This window comes from Homalodisca vitripennis, chromosome 5 (genome assembly GCF_021130785.1).
Source record: "Homalodisca vitripennis isolate AUS2020 chromosome 5, UT_GWSS_2.1, whole genome shotgun sequence".
Classification (NCBI taxonomy): Eukaryota; Metazoa; Arthropoda; class Insecta; order Hemiptera; family Cicadellidae; genus Homalodisca; species Homalodisca vitripennis.
Window position 1 is genome coordinate 4,218,865 of NC_060211.1, and position 26,677 is coordinate 4,245,541.

Sequence of the window (26,677 nt, forward strand, 5' to 3'; positions counted from 1 at the left end):
AACAGTCGTGTACAGCATCCTCACAGAATAACAGTTGTGTACAGCATCCTCACAGAATAACAGTCGTGTACAGCATCCTCACAGAATAACAGTCGTGTACAGCATCCTCACAGAATAACAGTTGTGTACAGCATCCTCACAAAATAACAGTTGTGTACAGCATCCTCACAGAATAACAGTCGTGTACAGCATCCTCACAGAATAACAGTCGTGTACAGCATCTTCACAGCACCAATATAAATACAGATTCTTTAAAACAGAATGTTCTAAATGTTTCTATGCTGTTGACAAACTGCGAATATAGCCCTATGATCGTGTTGGATGATGCCGTACTAGAAGAGGCCTGATCCTTGAAATTCTTTGGAATTTACTTTGATGAAGGTTGACATGGAATGTCCGTGTCGATTAAGTTTGCTCCAAATTAGCCTCAGGCGTTTATGTTTGAGGTATCTAGCTAAATCTGGAATTATTAGAAGTTCGCTATACGAATGTACTTGACTAATAATATAAATTACCATGGTGCAGAAAATGATTTCTACCGGATGTACGTTGAGCACGGGCAGATGATGACTGACCACGGCTGGAGATCGGTGAGAATTATTGGACGTTTGCTATACGAATGTAGTTGACTAATAATATAAATTAACATGGTGCAGAAAATGATTTCTACCGGATGCACGTTGAGCACGGGCAGATGATGACTGACCACGGCTGGAGATCGGTGAGAATTATTAGACGTTTGCTATACGAATGTACTTGACTATCAATATAAATTAGCATGGTGCAGAAAATGATTTCTACCGGATGCACGTTGAGCACGGGCAGATGATGACTGACCACGGCTGGAGATCGGTGAGAATTATTAGACGTTTGCTATACGAATGTACTTGACTATCAATATAAATTAGCATGGTGCAGAAAATGATTTCTACCGGATGTACGTTGAGCACGGGCAGATGATGACCGACCACGGCTGGAGATCGGTGAGAATTATTAGACGTTTGCTATACGAATGTACTTGACTATCAATATAAATTAGCATGGTGCAGAAAATGATTTCTACCGGATGTACGTTGAGCACGGGCAGATGATGACTGACCACGGCTGGAGATCGGTGAGAATTATTAGACGTTTGCTATACGAATGTACTTGACTATCAATATAAATTAGCATGGTGCAGAAAATGATTTCTACCGGATGTACGTTGAGCACGGGCAGATGATGACTGACCACGTCTGGAGATTGGTGGCCGGTGATAATTACGCAGTGCCACGCGTCCGCGCGCTCGCCACCGGCCTCAGTCCAGGCCCCGCCCAAGGGCGGAGCCTCCAGTTTGCATAATTGTCGTTACTAGTTTCCCCCATTATATTAGATAAATACGAGCGATAACGGTAATCGCACGCAGTTTGTCACCGTGCTGCGGCGGTCTGCTGGGCCGAGTGGAGTGGGCTGGCACTACCGCCGTGTATTTACATAGCACTTGGCCGATTAGTTCTTACGATTGCGACGCTAACTGCTTCCACCGGGTTTATTGAGTGTTCGCCGTTTACCGATCTAATCTACGCTTCATTACACTACTATTGGTCTCGCCGCCACTACGGTCCGCGTGTACAATTAGATCGCTGGATAATGTGTGGTCCGACAACAGCTAAATATCCGAGTTGTTGTAGGATACATGTCACAAGTATGTGACACTTCTAGTGTATGTGGATTGGTCTGTTCAGGATAATCCGAAATACCGATCTTTGTCACGTTCAATCCAAATTACTGCTATCTATGTATTACTCAGTTTTGCATGTGTGCTAATATTACTAAAAGACAAATTTGTCATCCACATCCTTTAAAAATCATAGTACAAGTAATTTTAAATTCTGTTATTACATTCTAAGAGACTTATCACTATTGTTACACCAGATAAGCAAGAGTATAAATGGAAATGGTTGCGTTAGTATGATAATGCTTAAGATACCTTTCGTAGTTTATTCAGTTGTACATAGCCGTCATTTAGTAATTAATTGTATTTTTCGAAAGGTTTTGTTCATACTTTCCCATAACAATTTCATAAACCTTAAATAATAGGCTATTGTTATTTTCTATTAAAAAGATAATAATGTTATCATATTAATCTACATTTGAGAATTACATAATGCTATTTGATACCGATCCTCCTGGGGCCCTGTCCCAGGTTAGGACTCGGAGTAGTACAGTTTGCCAGGAAAGTGTACCCAACAGTGGACATATTGTTACTGACTAATAGTCCTAAGTTGTGACGAAGGGCCGGTCCTCCTCGGGCCCTGTCCCAGATTAGGACTCGGAGTAGTACAGTTTGCCAGGAAAGTGTACCCAACAGTGGACATATTGTTACTGACTAATAGTCCTAAGTTGTGACGAAGGGCCGGTCCTCCTCGGGCCCTGTCCCAGGTTAGGACTCGGAGTAGTACAGTTTGCCAGGAAAGTGTACCCAACAGTGGACATATTGTTACTGACTAATAGTCCTAAGTTGTGACGAAGGGCCGGTCCTCCTCGGGCCCTGTCCCAGATTAGGACTCGGAGTAGTACAGTTTGCTAGGAAAGTGTACCCAACATTGGACATATTGTTACTGACTAATAGTCCTAAGTTGTGACGAAGGGCCGGTCCTCCTCGGGCCCTGTCCCAGATTAGGACTCGGAGTAGTACAGTTTGCCAGGAAAGTGTACCCAACAGTGGACATATTGTTACTGACTAATAGTCCTAAGTTGTGACGAAGGGCCGGTCCTCCTCGGGCCCTGTCCCAGTTAGGACTCGGAGAGTAGTACAGTTTGCCAGGAAAGTGTACCCAACAGTGGACATATTGTTACTGTCTAATAGTCCTAAGTTGTGACGAAGGGCCGGTCCTCCTCGGGCCCTGTCCCAGATTAGGACTCGGAGTAGTACAGTTTGCTAGGAAAGTGTACCCAACATTGGACATATTGTTACTGACTAATAGTCCTAAGTTGTGACGAAGGGGCCGGCCCTGTGCCAGATTAGGACTCGGAGTAGTACAGTTTGCCAGGAAAGTGTACCCAACAGTGGACATATTGTTACTGACTAATAGTCCTAAGTTGTGACGAAGGGCCGGTCCTCCTCGGGCCCTGTCCCAGGTTAGGACTCGGAGTAGTACAGTTTGCCAGGAAAGTGTACCCAACAGTGGACATATTGTTACTGACTAATAGTCCTAAGTTGTGACGAAGGGCCGGTCCTCCTCGGGCCCTGTCCCAGATTAGGACTCGGAGTAGTACAGTTTGCTAGGAAAGTGTACCCAACATTGGACATATTGTTACTGACTAATAGTCCTAAGTTGTGACGAAGGGCCGGTCCTCCTCGGGCCCTGTCCCAGATTAGGACTCGGAGTAGTACAGTTTGCCAGGAAAGTGTACCCAACAGTGGACATATTGTTACTGACTAATAGTCCTAAGTTGTGACGAAGGGCCGGTCCTCCTCGGGCCCTGTCCCAGGTTAGGACTCGGAGTAGTACAGTTTGCCAGGAAAGTGTACCCAACAGTGGACATATTGTTACTGTCTAATAGTCCTAAGTTGTGACGAAGGGCCGGTCCTCCTCGGGCCCTGTCCCAGATTAGGACTCGGAGTAGTACAGTTTGCTAGGAAAGTGTACCCAACATTGGACATATTGTTACTGACTAATAGTCCTAAGTTGTGACGAAGGGCCGGTCCTCCTCGGGCCCTGTCCCAGATTAGGACTCGGAGTAGTACAGTTTGCTAGGAAAGTGTACCCAACAGTGGACATATTGTTACTGACTAATAGTCCTAAGTTGTGACGAAGGGCCGGTCCTCCTCGGGCCCTGTCCCAGATTAGGACTCGGAGTAGTACAGTTTGCCAGGAAAGTGTACCCAACAGTGGACATATTGTTACTGACTAATAGTCCTAAGTTGTGACGAAGGGCCGGTCCTCCTGGGGCCCTGTCCCAGATTAGGACTCGGAGTAGTACAGTTTGCCAGGAAAGTGTACCCAACAGTGGACATATTGTTACTGTCTAATAGTCAGTTGTGACGAAGGGCCGGTCCTCCTCGGGCCCTGTCCCAGATTAGGACTCGGAGTAGTACAGTTTGCTAGGAAAGTGTACCCAACATTGGACATATTGTTACTGACTAATAGTCCTAAGTTGTGACGAAGGGCCGGTCCTCCTCGGGCCCTGTCCCAGATTAGGACTCGGAGTAGTACAGTTTGCTAGGAAAGTGTACCCAACATTGGACATATTGTTACTGTCTAATAGTCAGTTGTGACGAAGGGCCGGTCCTCCTCGGGCCCTGTCCCAGATTAGGACTCTCAATAGCCGGTAGTGTGTGACGTGTCAGTTTCGTCAGCCTATAATCTTTGTAATTTGTCCCGCACAAGTGGACGCCATTTTCCGTGAAACGTTTCGCATGTGAATGTCAAAGTCATTTCCAACTATTAGAGCGATCCGTTTCCGTGGTTACGAGTTCCGCGCCGCAGCAGTCCTGCCGGCCCCGACACTTTCTATTTCACGGCGACAAAATATTCCTGCCGACAGGTGGCACAGTGTTGTCGTTGTTAGTCACTGTGGCTCTAAGGGGGCTGTGAGTAATTCTACCTCAGTAATATTGTAAACCTTTACAGCTATTATTATTTTAACATTGGACAACTTGTCTCCAAATGAGTCTTCAATGAGATAATGAAATAGGAAATAGAAATTGTTTCCAATCCAAAAACGGACATAAGTCAGACATTTCTCCTATAGCCTATTCCGTACACATTATCAGTGTAAGCCATTCCTTATCTATGTTTTTACCTTGATTATAACTTGTGATTAAACAAAAATTGTATTCTTTCGTTTCAACGTATTATAAGTTAACATACAAATGTGATAGATAAAATACATAAACTGAAATTCTGTTTATAATATATTGTAAAGTTCCTTATAAAAGTTTGTTTTTCACAAATAAAAGGTTAATAGGATTTTGGGCGTTTGCCATCGTTATATGTTACAAAATGTATAACACAGCATTTCGAGGATTGAAATCTATTCTCTTCATCATGCAGAAAATTGTATGTTGAAAGGGAAAGGAAAAAGGATAAAAAGTATTAATCCTTTTTCCAATCTCCTCTTTGTATTGTTCATTTCTCCTCGAACCGTTGTGTTGTACATATTGTAGCATATAACGGTAACGGTAAATGTTCGATATCCTAACATAATAAAATGTTGTTACGTATAACGGAAATCACAATTTTGTAATAAACATCCATTTTATTACAACGGATTAAAATGTGTCTTAATTTAAAAAAAGTTTGTACTGCATTTGTAAAATATAAGAAGCATACACTCGTATAGTGTTATATAGACTATGTAATACACAAATCTACATCATGACGGTAGTATGTAAGTCGTCTTTCCTATATTTTCATTGTTTTCGTTTTCCATTAGTTTCGTTTTCTACTAGTATCTTTTCGTTTTCTATATCTTTTTTAATTTTTTAGCATTTTGACACCCTTTTATTTTGAAATCAATTAAAATAACGCTGCAGGCGATCGATTTAATTTCAGGGAACATTTATCTACCAATTTCAGGGATCATTTATCTACCAATTTCCAGAAAATACTGATTGTGTGCTTATAGCCTACAGTGTAAATTTTCTGTCGGCTCGTGGAACAAGGAGTTGAATCTTATCGTCGTGTCCCAGTCTCATAGTAGGTAGTTTTTCTTATTTAATGATTTTTTTACATTTGTAGCTCCCGTTGAAGATATTAATTTGCTGTCGGCTCGTGGAACAAGGATTTGAATCTTATCGTCGTGTCCCAGTCTCATAGTAGGTAGTTTTTCTTATTTAATGATTTTTTACATTTGTAGCTCCCGTTGAAGATATTAATTTGTTTGGTCGTTAACAAGATATACTGAAATGAACTCGGTAAGGGAGTGCAATTTAGTAAAAGGTCATTCTAGATTATACTATCAACATTTTAAGCCTCGACTATAATTATCGCAGTGAACTGTAGAACCATAAACGTCATCCGCGGAATATTACGGTACGCCTGTTGCATATTGTTTATTACGCGCATACGGCGGAAACCGGGAAATCGTGGAATACTCACAAATTACAAGTTTTACGAGCCCGACTGGATTCCCGTGCTTTAATTGTGCCGCGGCCCGCACATCGAGGTCACTTTAATGAGGTGGAGGCTCGTCGGAGGAGGCGGAGGATCACGTCCCGGCGTGTGAGTGTGAGGGATTGTGCCTCCGGGACGCCAAGCACGGTTTAAATTGAAAATAAGAAGATTAGCCGGAGCACAGGTGACCACGGTCCCGGAGAAACTTCCCTGGATGTGAAAATCGGCCGAGCCCGTGACACGGTGAATGGAGGGACGTGTGGTTTGAAGGACAACCGTGATGCGGCCGCTAATCTGCTTCAAGGGTGTACAGCCACTGCCACTGCCGCCGAGATCGGCTACTGACAATGCTCTTCATTCATAACTCGACGTGTTCTAGCCAATCGGACCTTCACGGTACGTCTTCTTCCGCCAGGGTCGCTGTCTTGTCTGGAGCTGGACAGGTCGACAGCTGGACAACAGACACTTTCCCTATCGAGGCATCGTCCACTAACAGAGACTATCTCGGTGTCACAGGTGGCTGACATAGCCAGTAAGTTAGGCATCGGAAATCGTATCAAAATGTATATGTTTTAGTTGTATTCTGCCTGGCCTCGAATTCAATAAACCTGTTTGAGGTTCTGAACTAAAATAACAAGGGAGAGTTGGTAGTAAGAGATCAGCACTAAAAAGTGCCCTACTCCCAGTCATAGACAAGGATTTGAATCGCGCTGTGGTGAGATTCAACATCCCATTACTTGACGAATATGGCCACCGGTTTTCCAAATTTGTACCGATATTATGTAAAGTTGGTCCTTAAAAAAGAAGATTTAATCTCATAATAATCTAAGGCTATATTCTTAACAGTCAAATTCACAAAATCCCATAGTTTTATTAGATTGTAAAATTCAAGAAAGTTCAACATTTTGTATTAAAAAGAAAAGTAACTTCTTACATTTTTCTAACAGAAGGTGATTTTCTAAACACAGTTAAGTAATTGTTAGCTGCGTCTTGCGACGCGATCAACATCCGGAAACTGTGCCTCGGTGCGGGTATATCACGGAGACGAAGAGATTTACTGTAGAAATATATTATAGTCTGTAAATCTCCACGAGCTCGAAGCGATGCGAGCCGCTCTCATTGTCCCGACTTCCGAGAGGAATCCGAGTATAATGACGCGGTAACCAGTGACCGGGGGCGTGGGTGATATCGGCGTTATAAACTCGCTGGCGCGCGGCGCGGTGACGGCAGGGGCCATAACGTGCTATTTCCGATGAAACCATTACCGGTGCTGGTGCCGGTGCTGGACACTGCTGCGAGTGCTCTGTTATTAGGCGAGATGGATGGACCGGACCCGCTGTAATTTGTTGCTACCTGAATATAATCGCCACCGGCTCACACATCCACCCACTTTTCGCTATTATTTAGCACTTGATGAATGAATCCACGTGAATTTACGGTTTAATTAGCACGACTCGAATAACGTTGTCTTGTACTCCTCCGGTCGACCCGGTACGGCAGAATTTATCGCTTAATCTTCGTGCGGCACACGCCGTGGCACTCGCGTCTGCTCCTCGATAACACTTTGACATTCGTTTCGTACTTTGTCGACTGAGATATCTGCAACGTGACGTCACGTTCATTATAACTGACGTTGTTCAGGAAAGGCTCAGACAATTGTTTAACAACCCAGTAATTACAGAGGCCAGTTGTTCAAGGGTACTGTTATATGCAATTAATCCTTGTTTGCCGGAACTGTAATGAGATTATTGTCAAGCAATAATTAATCTCTCCATCTTGCACTGATTACTATAATAATGTGAACTGTTGTGTGTCTGTTGCAGATATTCGGGTCCAAGTCGGAACTGCAGATGCACTCCCAGTTGCACATGCGCGAGGTGAAGCCCTACAAGTGTTCGCAGTGCAGCAAGACCTTCGCGAACAGTTCGTACCTGTCGCAACACACGCGCATCCATCTGGGCATCAAGCCTTACCGCTGCGACATCTGTCAGCGCAAGTTCACCCAACTGTCGCATCTGCAGCAACACATCCGCACGCACACGGGCGACAAGCCGTATAAGTGTCGTCACCCCGGCTGTAACAAGGCCTTCAGCCAGCTGAGCAACCTGCAGTCTCACTCGCGGTGTCACCAGACCGACAAGCCCTACAAGTGTAACTCCTGCTACAAGTGTTTCGCCGACGAGCCGTCTCTGCTGGAGCACATACCCAAGCACAAGGAGAGCAAGCATCTCAAGACCCACATCTGTCAGTACTGCGGCAAGAGTTACACGCAGGAGACGTACCTGACCAAGCACATGCAGAAGCACGCGGAGCGCACGGACAAGCGGCCGCCCATCATCGGCATCCCCCGGGTGACGTTCGAGACTCCTCACTACTGGCCCAAGGTGTCGCCGGACACCGCCAACACCCTGGTGGACGCCATGAGCCAGCAGGACTACCACCAGGCCAACGGTCTGCTCCAGGACCACATGAACGGCGAGGACCATTCCGGCAGACCGCCCGCCCCCACGCCGACCCCCGGAGCCGCCTCCCCCGGCAACTACCACGACGTCAAGACCAACACCTCCTCCGCCTCCGCGTTCACCCCCATCCAGTCCATGGTCCCCACCCACCATCACAATCACCACCTGAACCACAACCAGATCTCGGATCCCCGGCCAGCCTACCTCTCCTATAACGCTCTGGCGTTCCCCGGGGCAGCCAAGGTGGTCACGTCCTCGGGCCAGTTGCAGGGACTCTCCGGTGGCGTGCAGACTTCTGTTGCCGTCGAGATGCCCAAGAGCATGTCCACCAACAGCTTCCCCAACCAGCTCATCTCTCTGCACCAAATACGCAACTACGCTCACCAGCCTGCACCCTCACTCATGTCCACCGAACACCTCCTCACGGGTCTCAAGGACAAGACACAATAATGTTACGCCCCCTACCCGTACTCCGGCTAGACGCGGGGTGCGGGGGGATCGACTGAGCAATACGGACTGTTTGTTACGTTTTACGCGGTTTTTGAAACCGCATGTACATTCATTTGTTCTAGAATTATATTTTATAAATTATTATGCGAGTGGACATGGACGCAGCCGTCGCCCCGTGTATATACACGTACACATACAAGTGATATTTTCTTGCCAGTTTACCTTGTGTATAAGACGTGTGAAATATGGAGACATTTATTATTTATGTTTAGTGTAATTATGTGTACATTTTTAGATATCGTTATAAAAAGTAATCGAGACAAATATTGTGAGTCCGGCGTGTATCAATGCGATCTGTGAGCTCGGGCTGAACTGTGTCTCCTGAGTATAACCAAATCTTTCCCCGTCAGAACCCGAGCGGGTCGCGGTGTAACTGCGGAGTGGAAAGTGATTGTGATTTACTTTAAAGTTACTTAAGAGACTAGCTATTAATTTCGTTAAGCATAATTGTTTACGTTTCCGCTGTGTACGCAGTCCGCTTGATTTTTATTTTGTTCCTGTTAATGACGACTGTATATTCTGTACTTAGAGTACGAGGAGTAGAGGGCCGACTCTTGTTGGCAGAGAGTACGGCGTCTGACCTCGCCCAAACGTACCAAAAAATTCTCCAAAATTATGTTTCTAGTAAGTAATACTTGTCGAAGGGCCGAAGTACCACGCCGTGCTCTCTGCCAACCCCTTGTGTAACCAGCTGGGAATCAGGTTCAAGTCTGACTCGAGTGACGATTGCCTGTATTGGTGCTAACGTGTCCTTGAGTTGTTGTAGCTGTAGGTAAACAATCACTTCTTGTGCTTATGTATTCGCTTGGAAGAAATTAATCTAGATCTGGTGAATAATTTGATGTCTGACATTTCCTGTAAGTTGTTTACGTTGAAACGAAGAGCTTTGAATGAATAGATACCAACTAAAACTTTAAATTGAATTATATATTTTATTGTACATATTTACATTTACCACTTAGTTTTCATCTGTTTACTCGCCCTCAATTCTTGATAGTTTTGTTCTTGGATATGTTTATGATTTGGAGTTTACACAGTTTGTTATTTATTGTTATGAATATTACAAGTAGCCTATCACCTAGAGTGCAGCCTTGCAGAACGTATTGATCCCAAATATAAAATTACTCGTGAATATTCTAGAAGAATTTAATAATCTCTAGTCACGAACAATAAATTTATTAACCTGAAATATCTCCACTTATCACTTTCTATATGTTCTATTTATTCTAAATAGTAATGTTTATGAGAAATAAATACGCCATGAGCATTGATACCCAAAGCATATTAAAAAGGAACTTCTAATATAATGCATTGAAGCGGAACTTTCTTTATCTGAGACCTATTTCTAGAAAATCTCATAGAAAAATAAATGATAGTATTTATCAAAAAAGCTAAGCAATAATGTAGTCTACATATTGGAGATTATCGAAGGGCGTTTACTATGTATTAAAAATGTCATGTGTTGAACGTAAAAAATTATTTATTTAAAATGTATTTTGTAATGAGTTAAATAAATAAATTTATCGATAATTATTTTACAAAATTAACTTGGTTATGTGCATTATGTTCCTTTGAAAATGATTCCAATTATTTGTCAAAGCAATTCTTGAAGTTATATAGTGGGTCTTTTTTAACACACAAGTATTTTATCCTTATTGTCCTCATTTAAAAAAAGGGACCCATATTTAGAAAGTAAGATTTTTAAATTAGTACAATATGGTTTGTAATAGTGATGAACATGTTTATTTTTCACTTAAATTAAATGAAATCCAACATAGTTGTATTAGGTAATATTTTTGTATAAATTGTAATGTCACGAATGGCCCAAGCTGGTTGCATGATACTGGTCGGCTGGTCAGGCGTTAACCAAGGTTTAGCTTAGTGAAGCTTATGACTCTGAAGCTGTCATCAGCTTGTGATCACCAATGTTCTACAGGAGTAGTGAACGATTCCAGGTTCTACTGATTGTGTTCTAGTTGTCTGTTAATGTTGTACATTTGTTCTGGTTCGTTGAATCTGCGGTCTCATTGTTGTGACAATACACCGTATTAGGCTCGCAAATGTTATTTTTTTAATTGCCTAACTGTTACTTGTGTTATAATAAAGTTGGTTCGTTTCTGACTATTTATATTTCCGAATATAATTTCTTCTTTTGTATTGAAACTGTGTTTTATTTCCCACTGCCCTCCTTGTGAATCATGTATAGTGTGTAGGGGAAGTACGAATAAGGGTGATACTGTATCTCTCTGCCAAAGCCAAAAACCACGGCTCAAACACCTTTTTTTAACTTATCTTTATTTCTAAATATTAGTACATTCCTTAGCCCCCCTCTTTTCCAAAATGTAAAATATTTTTTTATTAAATTGAACTATAAAAAACAAAGCAAAATAACAGAACATTTTGTTTCAACGCCACTTGAATAATTTAAAATTATATTTAGAAAGCCTAAGATATCTAGATATACCTTAGACCTGTAAATATATAAAGTGAACAGTTATACGTGCATCGCTGTTACGAAGCGTTGCTTTGGAATAAATGTTTTATAAAATAATTCTACGAGGAACATGATTCCACGAGGAGTTGTAGACACTGAAGCTGAGTCTCGGGACTTCTCATGATTAGTCCTAAAGAAAAAAATTATGGTTGCCTGTAAAGTCGGTTTTACGGGCGAAGATTTTACGTGACAACGTCTTTTTCTCGGTAGAATATTTATTGATATGAATATTATTAAATTGGACAATAGGAACAAGGAATTGAATGAAAATAAGAATTGCACAAATTTTAACTATATTTTGTTTACTAAAACATTGTACATAATTTGAAATTAATTAAAATTTGTTATTGTAAATGGTAAAGTTGAATAAAACATTTACTAAAATTGGAATTTGAAATTCTTGCTAAACACAGTTAAATTCTAACTCCGCGCGTGGTGATTGGTCGGTTTAGTTCGTTTGTTTGGTCGCACTGTTATGACAGGTTAGAGGTTATAATTTGTTATTTTAAATGTTTGACTAGCAATACGCGCTGTTTCTTCTCAATCGACTGAATTACGATTGATTGCAGAGTGATTTAAACTAATAATTTACTTAACACTATCAACATTTGTCAATAGTATGACATAACCTATAAACTCAGTTTCTCAACTTTTGTGTCAATCTAACAATTAATCAATCAATCATAGTTTACGATAATGAAATATTAGTGTACAATTATTTACCTTTATTGTTGTAGTTGTTGTAAATGACGAATCTAAGCACTCCACATTTTCACGAATAAACATAGTTATCTGCTTTATCCCGTGCGGCGGACCCACAGTTATCTGCTTTATCCCGTGCGGATCCCGTGCGGCGGACCCACTGGACGGGCATCGTAACGTTACCGGGCGTTACACTTTTTCATGAGTGACTCCGAGCCGCAACCTAATTTAAGACGTTGTTACGTCAAAAAAATAACTGAATATAACAGTATGAAAGTTGTAGTATATATACATGCATTATTTTCGTCCGGTCAAAAGAAGCTCCGAAACTCGTAGAAGGTTACTTGCTCCTCGTGGGTTGTTTTACATAAGGAAATATTCCACCTTAGAAATAGACTTGTAATGACTGGAAGGAAGGAAAGACGTGTTTTACTGAACAGATTGGTTTCCTTAGTAGTATTTTATCAAAAATAACCTGTTAAAAATTTAATTTGATTGAGTCATGAAACAATTAACTCAACACTCTGTAGCCATCAAAAACACAACTTCTATGCAAAATTCAAATTTTTCAATTGCGACGTTTGTATTTCGCATTGGTTACAACATTTTATGTTTCTAACTTTAAATGAGTGAAATTCCTCGTGGAACTATACAAAAATGTCCCCATTTCCCAGTTTTCAAGAAGTTATCTGCTGTTATTTTAATATAAAAAAATACTCCGACAAAACTCTATTTCTTTACATTAATAGACTATATGAAGGTTCTGCAAGAACACTGCATTCGCACGGATATTGCATCCCTGACAGGAGATATAGTCTGCAGCGGAGTGTCCTCATAAGAGTTATATAAGATATTAAGCCAGTAAGGATTTCTGTATTGCAACAACCATGGACAACGGTCGATCAGTATGGTCAGATTAAGTGAACAAGTTAAAACAGTTGAAATGGTATTTAAATTTAAGGCAAAAATTTAAATACCATTTCACTAAATGTCTAAGCAAATTAAAAGTTCTTGTATAAGTATAATAAACAAGGATAACAGTAAATTCTGTTATGGTATTTCTATTACCAATGCTAAAGGATAATTATACAATTGTTTATTGACATAACTGGACATAAGATACATGTTATATTTAAATTGCACATCGGTCGTTCAATTCACCTACTATAGCGTCAATAATCTTTTGGTTACAAAGGGTCTAACATAATTGATTGTTGATGTAAGATATTCCATCAAAGTAAGAAGTTCCATCTAAATTCAAACTATTTCCTTATTTTATATTATAAGTACTTAATTCTTAAAGAACCTACCACAGTTTACGTGCATAGAATCAGTTTTACTGTAAACTCTATAACTATATAAAATATTCACAATCTCAAGAAGATCTGAAGATTATTAATTAAGAAAGTTCGTTTAACTTAATAATATTAGTACAAAATTATAGAGATGAAATGTTATGTGTCTGTATTGTTTGCCAGATTAATGTTTATTTCTATAGCAAACGATTTAGTTTTGAATTCAAATTACACACACTCAATGTGTAATGTTTTAACTGTCTGAATACTTACAGATATCGAAGGATAATGTTGAGTAACATGGGTTGAAACCATTAGAACACTCATAATTCCTGATTTACTGCAATAAAGGGACATACTTAAAAAGGACTGCAATAAATAAGTCGATTTTAACCCTTTTACTGCCGACATTTTTGCCGATAACGCCAACGTCCGATATGTCGGACGTCTGTTTTTTTTATTGTTACTGGCTACTATTATGTTCAATTGCCGAAATAGTCGGTATTTTGGTTGTTTAGGAGCAAAGGATAATGAAAGAAGCCATTTGAAGAACTTTGGATTTCTATTTTCGTCGTCTTTGACTAGAATTGACGAACTACCTAGACAGCTGTCAAAACCAGTTGATCGGGTTATGTTACTGAAATCTTCGTTCATTGTTGTTGTTTACAATGTTATCGAAAGTTTTTTGAAGTGTTACTTTTGTTGATCAAGGATTAAATGAGTAAAAGAGTTACATGTAACTCTCCTGTGAGTGAGGGAACAATAATTAACAGTGTAATCGATGGTGGTGTACAAGTGCAAGACGAACTGAGTGACGATTTCCTTCAGAATTTATCAGATTCAGATGCCGAGAACGAATCTGATATTATTGTTAGGGCTATTGATGACAATCAAAGTGATGTGGATGACACTGATGACGATCCTGACTTTATCTTACCATCAGATAATGAGGAGTTATTAGATAGTGAGGGGGATGTGGCACAGATAAGTTTACCTTCAACTTCCACTGGTAGGCCTACCAGTTTTGGGAAAATCCTCATAGTGCAGCTATGTTTTAAGGTAGCACCTTCAAATTTGGTATATGTTCTAAGCAATTGCTCTAGTTTATAATGATATCATGCTCATAATTTTAGTATAATTTTAAAAATAAATTATCAGATGCCAAACACAATTTTTATTTTTTATTTACATAATTTTTTAAAATAAATAATGAGTTTGTTTCAAATTAAAATGTCTTTTTATTATTTAAAAAACAACATTTAAATACGAGTAAATAAAATAAAAATTCATGCAAATCTAATGAAAAATAAAAAAGATACAGCATTTTTTGTAAATGAATGCACAACAGCGATTTTCCTCCTTGGCAATTTTGACTGGTACAATAAAAAAATGGCCGGCAGTAAAATACGAATGCGTTATTGGATATTTGCCTAACAGAAATATTAGTATTTCGTACGTCACTCGGAATATTTGCTGTTTAAAAATAATCCTTAAGGACAATATTCCATATTCCCAAAGTAGATTACAAATACAAATTATTATTCGTCAAAAGTTAAGGTTCGAGGAGGAAGTGGGATATTTGGATGCCGGTATAAGCTAACCAAGTAAAAGACATTATTAATAGATTATAATTTTCACCAATGGGTTTTCTTTGATATATGTTTATAAGTTACTTAGTCAATCCGACTTGTGACAATTCTTAGCTCTAACGTAACATCAGATAAGTACCAGATTAGTGGGTTACTTCCATGCCAACCTCAAATTCGTGGTGAGGGCTAACAAATATTTTATATTCTACTCGTATATTGATACTTTCATCGGCGTTATAAAACATTAATAACTTCAGTTGTAACGTATGCACAGTGTTTCGTAACACATATTAATGCACGGCAGTTTAAATTAATGCAAGCAATTAAAATAAGGTAAATTGATCCGAGGATATCATAGCCCTATTACAGACCAAACTTCAATGTCTGCCTGGAGTATTAATATGGTAATCTAGTGCTTCTCATTATAACCTCGTTGACTTGTACAAACAAAAAGTAGGGTGGTGTGTTATCATATTAATTTCCTGCAATTAAATCAATTAGACCGCAACAATAGGACTCAGTCATGACCCGCTGACTGTAATTGCATGGTACACTGTCTGCAGGAATCCACTGCTTGTCGATCTACACAGGCCACGGCGGTATTATAGCAATTAACATATTAATCATGATAAACAAATTTGTATAAACATTATTATCGTTTCTCTCAACTAAAATTAAAAATAAACACTGCTGATTGTTGGCCATAGACCTCATAAATTATTACACAAATACTTTAAAATCTAATGATATTTGTATCGAAACCTATTAAAAATAAGTAAGTAATGTTATTTGTTATTAAATATAAGCATTAAATTGGACAATTAATTATTAACGTTATTTAAAATCTAAATTTAGGTTATTTTCGAGGCATTAAGAACCAATGGAGATGGAAGGTGATATGGTACATGAGAGTAGAGCAGTTTGTTACGTGTTGCATCGTAAGTGGTTGAAATATTAGTCCAATAAAAACACGAGAGCGGCGACTCAGCGTGATCAGCGCCGACCCCCAACAATCAGATAGAGACAGGCACGATATGTGTATGAGGACAATGGGACCTGCAGCAAGTAGTTGAAATTTTAGTCCAATAAATACACGAGAGCGACGACTCATGGAGCGTGATAAGCGCCATGTTTCTCAGTCATGGATGTTTTTGATAAATCAATCACTCAGTCCGAACACCTTTATGTATATTCAAATTCAAATTGTTTATATCTGAATTGATACATTGTTTACATATATATCTCAAACGTCAACTTTAAAACTTTGATACAAGCTAATTATTTTTCCTCATACAATTTAAACAGCTAGTGCTTAATACAAAATAAATCTATGTGGCGCTTAAAAATTCTTCTAAGGAGTAAATTACTCTTTCTACTAGATATTTTTTAATGTAATCATTTACCTTTGCATGTTCCTACTTCCCCATATTCCATAGGACATAAGTGAAAAGAAACAACCATGATGCTTTCAGGTCCATATACGGATGTAATATCCTGAAAGAAAAACAAGTTCGTCTTAACTTGCTACAAAAATCTCAGACATGTTGAGACCAAGACAGTCCACTATAAACTGTTAACCCAAGAAATTTAACTAAAGAGCTTTCATTAACTCCAAAATAATGTAGAGAAATAGACTGAGGAATTTCGGCGCTTGCTGAAAAAAAAAAAAAAAACACTTTTATCATAAGTTGTTATTGATACCAATTAATTTAGCGTTGTTATGTAAGTGGACATTGTGGCCAGTAGGCTATCAGGACCTCCAAACATCAACGCCGTGATATCTGCGTATAGGAAAGACTTTACCAAAGCAACGCCTGAAACTATATCATTTATATAAATGATAAATAATACAGACCCAAGAATACTCCCCTGGGGCACTCCAAGTTTAGTTTTCACCATATGAGAACGAGTCCTCGATACCTCCAGAAACTGTTGACAATTCGACAGGTACGAACTGAACCCTGACAGAGATATTACCCTAACGCCATAACCATCCAGCTTGTTGCAGAGAATATCGGGATCCACCCTGTAAAATGCATGCGATGTCACAAAAAACTCCCAGAGCATGTTTCCGATTTTACAACAATCTCAGCACCTCCTCTACAAAATTACCAACTGCCAGAGTTTTAGGTCGATTGGCTCTAAACCAAATATTGATAGAGTATTAAGATGTTATGCCTATTTAAATGGTCTAGCAATATTTCATAAACTATTTTTTCAAACACTTTCTACAGATTACTTAAGAGGGAAACAGGCCGGTAGTTTTTCACATTGCTTTTTTCACTTTTTTGAAAAAGGAAACAATTTTAGCGGTATTGAAGATATGCGGAAATATACCTGCAGACATGGATTAATTAAAGAGATTAGAATTAATGGGTTCAAGAATGTGTTTGTATACTTGTTTCTAAATAGTACTAGACATTTCGTGATTACCAGCTGATGGTTTTGATTTTAAGGACAAAATAATGCGTTAAGCTTCCTGAGGGGGATTGGGGGCAGAGAAAGTGAACCAAGAGGAGAGTATGTATGTACGTCCGATGTTCTAGAATGAACTTCTGCCATACTAGGCAAAATACCTAAGAAGTGGCTGTTGAATAGGTTTGCTACCTCAGATAGTGAGTGAGTCATCGTTTGGTGTCGGATATGGCGAGGGACATTCTTTACATGTGCCCGCACCACACTCAAAACAACCCTCTGCTACAGCTACAGTCCAAACCCTGTATCTCATGCGTTATTTCTGCTGGTTTTTCTTGCTACAAACATTTTTGAAATATTTTTCCTACTGTTATAATGAGGCTATAGAACAAGATCTTTTGAGTCTCTAACCAAGATTCCTAAATATACATTTTCACTCGCAAGCGCCTTCAAACCTGCACTAAGCTTTACTTAGTTTTTCTGCTGTCTATATTTCCACCAATCGATTTTTCGGAAAGGATAATGCTGATTTAAAACTATGTATAGATATATAAATAATATATACATATAAAATAAATTACATTTTTCATTATAAGGTCCAAGTTGTTTATAATAGTTAAGTCTATTGGTTGGAGTAAATCGAAAAACTTTAAAATATTTCTTTGTATAACATTTTATTCGCAAAGTATTAATCCGTGGTGGAAAACATTTTGGAATTGTAGCTAACTGCCCCATGATCGGATAGAGTGAAAAAAACATTACTGCATGTTACAAATTCACTATTGATATTTGTTATTACATTATCAAGAAGAGAACTACTACTACAAGTGATCCTGGTGGGCTGTCACGCACGTTATATGAATAAAATACTCGTATATTTCTAAGTGACTGTACGTTACTGCATGTTACAAATTCACTATTGATATTTGTTATTACATTATCAGGAAGATAACTACTACTACAAGTGATCCTGGTGGGCTGTCACGCACGTTATATGAATAAAATACTCGTATATTTCTAAGTGACTGTACGTTACTGCATGTTACAAATTCACTATTGATATTTGTTATTACATTATCAGGAAGATAACTACTACTACAAGTGATCCTGGTGGGCTGTCACGCACGTTATATGAATAAAATATATTTCTAAGTGACTGTACGTTACTGCATGTTACAAATTCACTATTGATATTTGTTATTACATTATCAGGAAGAGAACTACTACTACAAGTGATCCTGGTGGGCTGTCACGCACGTTATATGAATAAAATATATTTCTAAGTGACTGTACGTTACTGCATGTTACAAATTCACTATTGATATTTGTTATTACATTATCAGGAAGAGAACTACTACTACAAGTGATCCTGGTGGGCTGTCACGCACGTTATATGAATAAAATACTCGTATATTTCTAAGTGACTGTACGTTACTGCATGTTACAAATTCACTATTGATATTTGTTATTACATTATCAGGAAGATAACTACTACTACAAGTGATCCTTGTGGGCTGTCACGCACGTTATATGAATAAAATATATTTCTAAGTGACTGTACGTTACTGCATGTTAAAAATTCACTATTGATATTTGTTATTACATTATCAGGAAGAGAACTACTACTACACGTGATCCTGGTGGGCTGTCACGCACGTTATATGAATAAAATATATTTCTAAGTGACTGTACGTTACTCCATGTTACAAATTCACTATTGATATTTGTTATTACATTATCAAGAAGAGAACTACTACTACAAGTGACTGTAAGTTACTATTATTAAAATTAAGAAAATTTAAGTTCCAATCGGCACATATAGCAAGCAATAATTTTTCTTTTATAACATGACAGACAAGCCTATCTATTCTGTCTAAAGATTCACTTTCTTTTTTCTCAGGAGGTCTGTACACACATATAACATAAAATTTGAAATAATTGCCCTTTTAAAAAAGTTTAGATAGTAATTTTACCAATACCAATTTTACCGCATTCAACAATATCCCCATCATAAAACTCATCTACTAAGTCATTTCTTTTTCTGTTATATGTATATATATATAGTATTCCAAATGTATTGTCTTTAACAGAGCACCGGCTAAAAAAGAGAGGATACTCTTGTCATACCAAATTTCATTTGTGTTGCTAAGTTTTGTAGACAGGCAGATTTGGGCGGAGAAGTGGCGATTGACTCAAGCGATTATAGTTTTGATGGTATATATAGATACAGGGTGAGTGGCTCTTGGTGTGACAAATGTTTTTTTTTTGTTATAATGCAATGTAAATATGATACAATAGCGGTTATAAAAAAGTCTAACTCCAAACATTAGGTCTGAAATGAATTATTTTAAGTTTTTCTTAAAAACCCCGTGTTTTTGTACGTAAATCTAAATAGCAACGTATAGACATATGTGAGCAAACTACATAATTTTTAGATTCTCCATTAAATTTTTAATTTGAAAAAGTTATCGGTTCAAAAGGTAAGAAAAGAAAATTAAGCTTCAGGTCGATTCAAATGGCAAAGTTGCTAAGTTTCAGAAAAACTGAAACATCATTGAACCCCATCTTTTTACCACACCTTGTACACAAGAATGTGTCAAGTGATATTAAAAACTTTCCCATTTAATAGGCTTTAAAATGGTATGCCATATGACCATAGTTAAGTATTCGGTTACATAATTTTATTGGTTTGAATATTAAAAAAACATGTAAGCTACAAAAATATAAAACAATTTAATAACAACTGTACTTAATTTTTATGTTTTATAAAACTGCCTAATAAAACAAGGTATGCCATACCACCAAAACACTGAGTAGTCATAGGACGGTATAATAATCATAATTTTTTAGCATTAGTAAAGATATGTAATAATGGAACTTTAATTATCAATAAGGTAAATGAAAATTAGAATACCTCATGAACACAAACATTAAAAGTAAAATCATTGCAGTTCATTCTCAAAATGGCGAATAATAATTATTAAATGGTACTTGACGAACTACAAAAAGTCCAGACTGGAGAGAATGAACTCAAACGATGCACTGTACAGGAGCCTAGGTGTTTAATGTCTTAGGGTCTTTTTCACACCTGAAGCTGAGGGTAGATTTCAATCCTCGAAACGTAGTGTTATGCTTATATACATATCTCATGAAATGTTGACTTGGTGATCACTGAGCTAAAACCATCGTGAGATTAAGTCACTGCCCTAATTTTGTATTGTGAGAAGGACTTAAGGTATAGGAGGGAACAGTTGAAGGAAACTAATAATGACATTGCATGGTAGTATTGAAATTGGGTCTGTGCATATTCAGATATTCTCTTTTCATCTGACAGAATCTGCGCATATTCAACAATAGATTTTGTATTGGAGAAGGACTTAAGGTATAGGAGGGAAACAGGTTGAAGAAACTAAAATGACATTGCGGGTTGTACTTGAACTGGGATTCTGTTGGCATATTCAGATTCTCTTATCCTCTCGACAGAATCTGGCGTTATTTCAACAATAATTTTGTATTGGAGAAGGCACTTAAGGTATAGGGGGAACAGTTGAAGAAATTTAAAATGACATTGCGGGTAGGATTGAATTGGGTCTGTGGCCCATATTCAGATTCTCTGATCCTCTGACAGAATATCTTGCGATATTCAACAATAGATTTGTGTATTGGAGAAGGACTTAAGGTATAGGGGGGGGGGGGAACAGTTGAAAGAAATTAAAATGAACCATTGCGGTAGTATTGAATTGGGTGTCTGTGCATAATTCAGATTTCTCTTATCCTCTGACAGAATTCTGCGTTATTCAAAACAATAGATTTTCTCTGTATTGGAGAAGACTTCTTAAGGGGTTATAGGGGGAACAGTTGAAGAAATTAAAAATGACATTGCGGTAGTAATTGAATTGGGTTCTGTGCATATTCAGTATTCTCTTATCCTCTGGAGCAGATGAATCTGCGTTATTCAACAATTAGATTTTGTATTGGAGGAAGACTTAAGGTATAGGGGGAACGAGTTGAAAGAAAACTAAAATGGACATTGCGGTTGGTATTGAACTGGGTGCTGTGCATTATTCAGTATTCTCTTATCCTCTGACAGACAATCTGCGTTTTTCAAACAATAGATTTTGTATTGGTGAATGAACTTAAGGTATATGGGGGAACTGTTGAAGAAATTAAAATGACCATTGCGAGGTAGGTATTTGAATTGGGTCTGTGCAATATTCAGATATCTCTTATCCTCTGACACGAATCTGCGGTTATTCAACAATAGATTTTGTATTCGAGGAAGAGCTTTAACAGGTATAGGGGGAACAGTTGAAGAAACTAAAATGACTAGCTGTTGTATTGAACTTGGGTTCTGTGCATAATTCAGATTCTCTTATTTCCTCTGGACAGAATCTGCGTTATTCAACAATAGGATTTTGTATTGGAGAAGACTTAAGGTTATCAGGGAGAACCAAGTTTGAAGAAATTAAAACTGAACATTTTGCAGTTAGTATTGAATTGGGTCTGAGCATGTCAGATTATCTTATCCTCACTGGACAGAATCCTTGCGTTATTTCACAATAGATTTTGTTATTGGAGCAAGAACTTAAGGTATAGGGGGAACAGTTGAAGAATAACTAAAATGGGACCATTGCGGTAGTATTGAGCTGCGGTATCTCGATGCATATTCTAGATTCTCTTATCATCTGACCAGAATTTGCGTTATCTCAAACAATCGATTTTTGTATTGGAGATGACTTTAAGGTATAGGTGGGAACAGTTGAAGAACTAAAATGACATTGCGGTTGGTATTGAATTGGGGTGTGTTGCATATTAAGATTCTCTTATCTCTATGACAGAAATCTGCGTTATTCAAACAATAAGAGTTTGTATTGGGAGAAGTACCTTAGGTATTAGGCGGAAACAGTTGAAGACAAATTAAATAAATGACATTGCTGGTAGTATTGAATTGGGTCTGATGCAATATTCAGATTCTCTTATTCCTCTGACAGAAATCTGCTGTTATTCAACAATTGTTTTTTGTATTGGAGAAGACCTTAAGGTATAGGGGGAAAGGAAACAGTTGAAGAAACTAAAATGACATTTGCGGTTGTATTGAACTGGGTCTGTGCTTATTCAGGATTCTCTTATCCTCTGACAGAATCTCGGCGTTTTATTTCAACCAATAAGATTTTGTATTGGAGGAAGACTTAAGGTTTAGGGGGAACAGTTGAAGAAATTACAAATGGACCATTGCGCAAGGTAGTATTTGAAGAATTGGGTCTGTGCATATTCAGATTCTCTTATCCTTCTGACAGAGAGAATCTGCGTTATTCCAACAATAGATTTTGTAATTGGAGAACGACTTTAGAGGATACTATAGAGGCGGGAACGAGTTGAAGAAACTAAAATGACATTTGCGGTTGTATTGGAAACTGGGTCTGTGCATATTCAGATTCTCTTATCCTCTGACAGAATCTGCGTTTATTTCAACAATAGATTTTGTATTGGACGAAGACTTACGGTATAGGTGGAAACAGTTGAAGAAATTAAAATGACATTGCCGGTAGTATTGAATTGTGGGTCTGTGCACTATTCAGATTCTCTTATCCTCTGACAGAATCTGCGTTATTTCAAACAATAGATTTTGTTTTGGGAGAAAGACTTAAGGTATAGGGGAGGATCAGTTGAAGAATAAACTTAAAATGGACATTGCGGTTGTATCTTGAACTGGGTCGCTGTGCATATTCAGATTCTTCTTATCCTCTGGACAGAATCTGCTGTTAATTCAACAATCAGATTTTGTATTGGAGAAGACAATTAAGGTATAGGGGGTGAACAGTTGAAGAAACTAAAAATGACATTGCGGTTGTGTATTGAACTGGGGTCTGCAGGTCTGTGCAGTATTTAGATTCTCTCTTATCCTCTGACCAAGAATCTGCGTTCATTTCAACAATAGAGCTTTTGTATTGGAGAACGACTTAAGGTTATAGGGGGAACAGTTGAAGAAATTAAAATGACATTGCGGTAGTATTGTACATGAATTGGGTCTATATTGCCATATCAGAGTCTCATTATCCCTCTGACAGAATTCCTGCGTTATTCAACAATAGATTTTGTATTTGGAGAAGACTTAAAGGTATAGGGGGGAAAACAGTTGAAGAAATTAAAAATGACAGTGCGGTGAGTTATTGAATTTGGGTCTGTGCATATTTCAGATTCTCTTATCCACTCTGCACAGAATCTGCGTGTATTCAACAATAGATTTTGTATTGGAGAAGAGACTTTAAGGTATAGGGGGAACAGTTGAAGAATTAAAAATGGGACATTGCACTGGTATGTATTGAATTGGGGTCTGGTGCATATTCAGATTCTCTTATCCTCTGACAGCATCTGCGTTATTTCAACAGTAGAATTTTGTATTGGGAGAAGAGCTTAAGGTGGTATAGGGTGGAAACATGTTGAAGAATAATTAAATGACATTTCGCTGGTAGTATTGAATTGGGGTCTGTGCATATTCAGATTCTTCTTATCCTCTGACAGAATCTGCGTTATTCAAACAATAGATTATTGTATTGGAAGAAGACTTAAGGTATAGGAGGAAACTGTTCGAAGAAATTAAAAATGGAACATTGCGGTAGTATTGAATTGGGTCTGTGCATATTCAGATTCTCTTATCCTCTGACAGAGAATCTGCGTTATTCAAACAATAGATTTTGTATTGGGAGAATGAGCTTTAAGGTATAGGGGGGAACCAGTTGAAGAAACTAAAATGACATTGCGGTTGTATTGAACTGGGTTCCTTGTGCATATTCATGATTCTCTTATCCTCTGGACAGGAATCTGGCGTTATTCAACAATAGATGTTGTATTGGAGAAGAGTTTAAGGGTTATAGGCCGGGAAACAGTTGAAGGAAATTAAAATTGACATTGCGGTAGTATTGAATTGGGTCTGGTGCATATTTCAGATTCTCTTTATCCTCTGACAGAATCTAGCGTTATTCAACAATAGATTTTGTATTGGCGAAGGACTTAAGGTTTATAGAGCGGGAACAGTTGAAGGAAAAACTAAAATGACAATTGCGGGTATGTATTGGAATACTGGGTCTGTGCATATTCAGACTTCTCCTATCCTCTGACAGAATCTGCGTTATTCAAACAATTAGATTTTGTATAGGAGCAGGACTTAAGGTATAGGGGGGGGAACAGTTTGAAGAAATATTTAAAAATGACATTGCGGTGGGTAGTAGTTGAATTGGGTCTGGTGCATATTCAGATTCTCTTTATCCTCTGACAGGAATCTGCGTTATTCAACAATAGATTTTGTATTGGAGAAGACTTAAGGTATAGGGGAACACGTTGAAAGAAATTAAAAATGGGGGGGTGACATTGCGGTTGTTGTATTGAACTGTGTCTGTGCATTATTCAGATTTCTCTTATCCTATGACAGAATCTGCGTTATTCAAACAATAGATTTTGTATTGGAGAAGAGAAGACTTATAGGTTATAGGAGGGAACCAGTTGAAAGAAATTAAAAATGACATTGCGGTAAGTATTGGAATTGGGTCTGTGCATATTCAGATTCTCTTATCCTCTGACAGAATCTGCGTTATATCAACAAATAGATTTTGTATTGGAGAAAGAAAGACTTAAGGTACTAGGGGGAACAGTTGAAGAAACTAATAAATGACATTGCGGTAAGTATTGAACTGGGGGTTCTGTGCATATTCAGATGTCTATTATCCACTCTGACAGAATTCTGCGTTATTAAACAATAGAATTTTGAGATGTATCCGAAGTGCAATGCAAGGTAAATTGTTAGGTAAAGTAAGTATTTTATTTACAAAAATTACTGAAAACAGCTGAAAAATGTTTGGTTTTTTTTTTGGGTAAGTACAAAAAAATTTCTACATTGAAAACATAGTTTTTTGCAATCTTTAAATGGAAAACGCAATGCTTTTATTGAGATGTATTTACTAAGGTTACTAGCTTTCATACGAATGTTCGTGGATCTTGGCACAAAGGACATAGCATCCGACGAATCTCAATATTTCAGCCCATTGAGGCATGGAATGTTGTGTGGACCAATGTTCTATAAGTGTCCCCAATCCGAGGGACTCTTGTGAAACGCGTCTAAAAAGGAGTTAACACTTACTGTACTGCAGTAGAGTGATATATATATATATATATATATTATATATATATATATATATACAATACAAGGTGTTTGAAAAGTCTGGAGTACGGCTTAATATTTTACAAACCATAGCAGATAACATCTATAAACTTTGCACAGTGTCATATGGCTATGTAAACTATTTTTCCTTGCTATTACCATGACATGCCAACCATGGGGGGGGGGGGGGGGGGGGGCGGCCCACAGAGGAAAACATGGAAATCTTAAATTAAAGCATGGGTCGAGTGATACCTCATTTTAAAGAGCTCACTTATTAGAGTTGAATGCCGCAAACCGCATCTCAAAAGGTTTATCCAAACAGAAATGGCGGGTTGTTTTAGATACATTGAAGTACATTGTGAAGTACATTATGCGCTGCCATTTCTGACTGGATCGTCGTATTCTTATGCGGTAGGCGGCGTTTCACTCTACATTTTCTGCCGACGTCTTCATTGAAGACGAAAGAAATAAAAACTAAAAATATAATTCATGGACTGGTTGGTTATGAATACACTAATTCAAATATCCTCCTTTAAGTCAAAAAGTATCATGAATAAATAAAAATACAGGATTTAAAAAAAATCTCGTTACAATTTTTAGGGTATTTTTCCTTGGACTAGAGGAAACAAAAACTAAACAAATAATGGTCTAACTCTTAAGCTCATCGTCGCTTAACACATTCACTACTACCTGTAAAAATCATTTCACATAATAAACAAATTTTGTATAAAATAAATCTTACCTTTATGCTGTAATTAGACGTCTGCGATGGATAAAAGCAGCTTCCAATGTTGTATTTTGACTTTTGGGGCAGTTCAAAATGGGAGTGCCCCCAGCACCGTGCAGCTTTCACCATGTGTTGGCACTGCCGAGTGCCTCACTCACTTCATCCACCTGCTGAATATTTCTTGTCCCCGATGTAGAAGGGTCGTTAGCTGCCATTATTATAGTCAC

The 26,677-nt window shown here is 38.1% G+C and overlaps 1 protein-coding gene across 2 annotated transcripts in view; it reads left to right on the forward strand.

Annotated features, from left to right (window-relative positions):
• Positions 1-11,236, forward strand: part of LOC124361728 (zinc finger protein rotund-like) — a 476,333-nt gene extending 465,097 nt beyond the window's left edge. For both annotated transcript variants that reach the window (XM_046815673.1, XM_046815674.1), the window contains one exon: positions 7,925-11,236. In XM_046815673.1, the coding sequence (XP_046671629.1) occupies positions 7,925-9,013 (1,089 nt within the window). In that variant the 3' untranslated portion in view covers positions 9,014-11,236. The remainder of the gene's footprint in view (positions 1-7,924) is intronic.
• Positions 11,237-26,677: the final 15,441 nt, after the last annotated feature.